This window comes from Vulpes lagopus, chromosome 3 (assembly GCF_018345385.1).
Source record: "Vulpes lagopus strain Blue_001 chromosome 3, ASM1834538v1, whole genome shotgun sequence".
Lineage (NCBI taxonomy): Eukaryota > Metazoa > Chordata > Mammalia > Carnivora > Canidae > Vulpes > Vulpes lagopus.
The window spans coordinates 46,154,913-46,158,224 of record NC_054826.1 but is presented as its reverse complement, the minus strand read 5'-3'; the positions used below and the strand labels follow the sequence as shown (position 1 = coordinate 46,158,224).

General features: G+C 37.0%; 1 protein-coding gene across 1 annotated transcript; it reads left to right on the top strand.

Annotated features, from left to right (window-relative positions):
• Nucleotides 1-493: 493 nt before the first annotated feature.
• Nucleotides 494-1,395, top strand: LOC121487843 (cyclin-G1-like). The gene is given in 1 exon segment (XM_041749885.1): nt 494-1,395. A coding segment is annotated over 1 exon segment (894 nt). The 3' UTR covers nt 1,388-1,395.
• Nucleotides 1,396-3,312: the final 1,917 nt, after the last annotated feature.

Genomic DNA, 3,312 nt, shown 5'->3' with positions numbered 1-3,312 from the left:
GGAAACCAAAAGAAAGCAGAGATAGCTATACTTGTACCTGGCAAAACATATTTTAGCCAAAAACTGAAATAAGAGACAATAAAGGTTATTATATCATGATAAAGGGGTCAATCCAACAAGAGGATAAAATATTCATAAATATTTATGCACTCAACACAGGAGAACCTAGATATAGAAAGCAAATATTAACAGACCTAAAAGAATAAATAGACAGTAATATACAATAACATTAAAGGACTTCATTATCCCACTTCAACAATGGATATCATCCAGACAGAAAATGCATGTTAAGATCAGAGGGATTTGGGCTCCGAACTGACCCTGTGGCGGGCAGTGTCATCTGGGCGGCACTGCGGAGGCCTCCACCCAGGATGGCTCCCCCTCCCCACAAGTCCCCTCGCCTTGTGGGCCTATCGGATCTGTTATTACGGGGTGAGGTGAGAGAAGGCCCAGGGAGGGTAGTTACCGCTGAGGAGCTGCAGTCATGGTCAAGATGATAGAAGTACTGACAACTGAATCTCAGAAATTGCTACACCAGCTGAATGCCCTATTGGAACAGGAGTCCAGATGTCAGCCAAAGGTCTGCAGCTTGAGACTAATTGAATCTGCACACGATAATGGCCTCAGAATGACTGCAAGACTAAGGGACTTTGAAGTAAAAGATCTTCTTAGTCTAACTCAGTTCTTTGGCTTTGACATGGAGACATTTTCTCTAGCTGTGAATTTACTGGACAGATTCCTGTCCAAAATGAAGGTACAGCCCAAGCACCTTGGCTGTGTTGGGCTGAGCTGCTTCTATTTTGCTGTTAAATCAATAGAAGAGGAAAGGAATGTCCCATTGGCAACTGACTTGATCCGAATAAGCCAGTATAGGTTCACGGTTTTAGACTTGATGAGAATGGAAAAGATTATATTGGAGAAAGTGTGTTAAAAAGTCAAAGCTACTACTGCCTTTCAATTTCTGCAACTCTACTACTCACTCATTCAAGAGAATTTACCAATTGAAAGGAAGAATAGCCTTAATTTTGAAAGACTAGAAGTTCAACTTAAGGCATGCCACTGCAGGATCATATTTCCTAAAGCAAAGCCTTCTGTGTTGGCATTGTCTATCATTGCACTGGAGATCCAAGCACAGAAGTTTGTAGAGTTAACTGAAGGAATAGAATGTCTTCAGACACATTCCAAGATAAATGGCAGAGATCTGACCTTCTGGCAAGAACTTGTATCCAAGTGTTTAACTGAATATTCATCAAACAAGTGTTCCAAACCCAATGTTCAGAAGTTGAAATGGATTGTTTCTGGACAACGTGGACGTACTGCACGGCAATTGAAGCATAGTTACTACAGAATAACCCACCTTCCAACAACTCCTGAAATGGTCCCTTAATTGGATTGTTACAGTATCAAAGAAGCTCTTCTCTGAAGCCTTTCTCCACAATCCTGAGCTGTGGATTCCATGATGTTATAATGGATTTAAGCTGTGAAGCCTCAGAACATCACAACTAGATTAGCATTGATGTTCTCAGATTTGGGAAAACTACCTAATTAACATGCTGTAGTGGAATTAAATTTAAATTTAATTAAATTTAAATTCATCTGTGAGGCATACAAATGAAAGCTAAGAGCATAAATGTGAAATGTTAATAACAAGCCTGGGAAGGTAAACTGTGAATCTTCATTTCTAACATTGACCCAACTTTCTATATTGGGTCAATGTATTATATTTAGGTGGTATCAAAAGTGGTAACCTAATTAAATTCTAAATTATGAGGTATACATTAAAACCAACATTTCACAAATGCGCTTTTAAGGCATAACAAGGGTCACTATTCTAGGCAATGAAAATGGTTTCTTGGTACCTATAGTGCAAATAATAGATAATTCAGAGATCTGGACTTTACTGCTACTTGGGAATTACACTTAAATTGGAGGGCATTTTATGTAAAACTACAGGCCTTATCATTTTGGCACATTAAGTTATTGTTAATATTTTTCCTAAAAAACTGGTGGTTTGTATCCATGGTAAAATTTACACAGTATTTACTGCCTCCATCTAATCTCATCAAGAAGTCATAATCCTCAAGTCAGTAGGCATCCTCATAATTACGAAGTTGCTAAGGTAGTATCTGAGATTTTCTATTAACTCAGTGACTGAGTTAGGAGATCTACGGAGATTAAAAGAGATCTACGGAGATTAGATCTAGGAGATCTAAGGAGATCTACGGCATTAAAAGTGTTGTAAACAGTTACTCAATGCAGCAAGTAGCTTGTGTCCATCCAGAATGGCTGTACCCATTTATGACATGTTATGGGTAGATGTACACTGGAAAATAAACCAAAGAACCACAATATATCTTATACTTTTGTGAACTGTGTTTTATGGATAACTTCAGTTTTCCCAAAAAGCTGACCTATTTCAATAATTGGACATCAGTGTTAATTCTGAGTTGGCAGAGGTAGCCTAACCAACTACCATTATGTTTTGGTACAAAGGGATATATCTTTCAATAAAGTTACTGAATTGCAAAAAAAAAAAAAAAAAAAAAAAAAAAATCAGAGGGATTTTTACAGACATTTAGGGAATATTCCTTTTTTTTTTTTTTTAATTTTTATTTATTCATGATAGTCACAGAGAGAGAGAGAGGCAGAGACACAGGCAGAGGGAGAAGCAGGCTCCATGCACTGGGAGCCCGACGTGGGATTCGATCCCGGGACTCCAGGATCGTGTCCCGGGCCAAAGGCAGGCGCCAAACCGCTGCGCCACCCAGGGATCCCGGGAATATTCCATAAAACAGCAGAAGAATATACATTCTTCTCAAGTACACATGGGATAATCCCAGGAAGATTATATATTACATCACAAAACAAGTCTTAATAGATTTAAGAAGACTGAATCGTATCAAGCATACTTTCCAACAGAATGATATGGGATGAAAAATCAGATTATAAAAAGAAAACTAGAAAATTCCTAAATATATGGTGATTAAACTATATGTTACTGAATAGCCAAAGGGTCCAGGAAGAAATCAAAAGGACCTAAAAAATATCTTGAAACAAATGAAAATGTAAATACAACATACAAAATTCAGGAGATTCAACAAAATCAGTTCTGAGGGAATTTCATAGCAATAAATGCCTACATTAAGAAAAGGTAAAGATCATAGAAAAACATCCAAAATTTACACAAAAAAAACTAGAAAAAGAAGAACTAAGTCTAAAGTTGGCAGAAGAAAGGAAATAACAAAAGTCATAGTAGAAATAAAATAGAAATTAAAAAAGAAAAATAAAAAGGATCAATAAAAATAAAAGCTG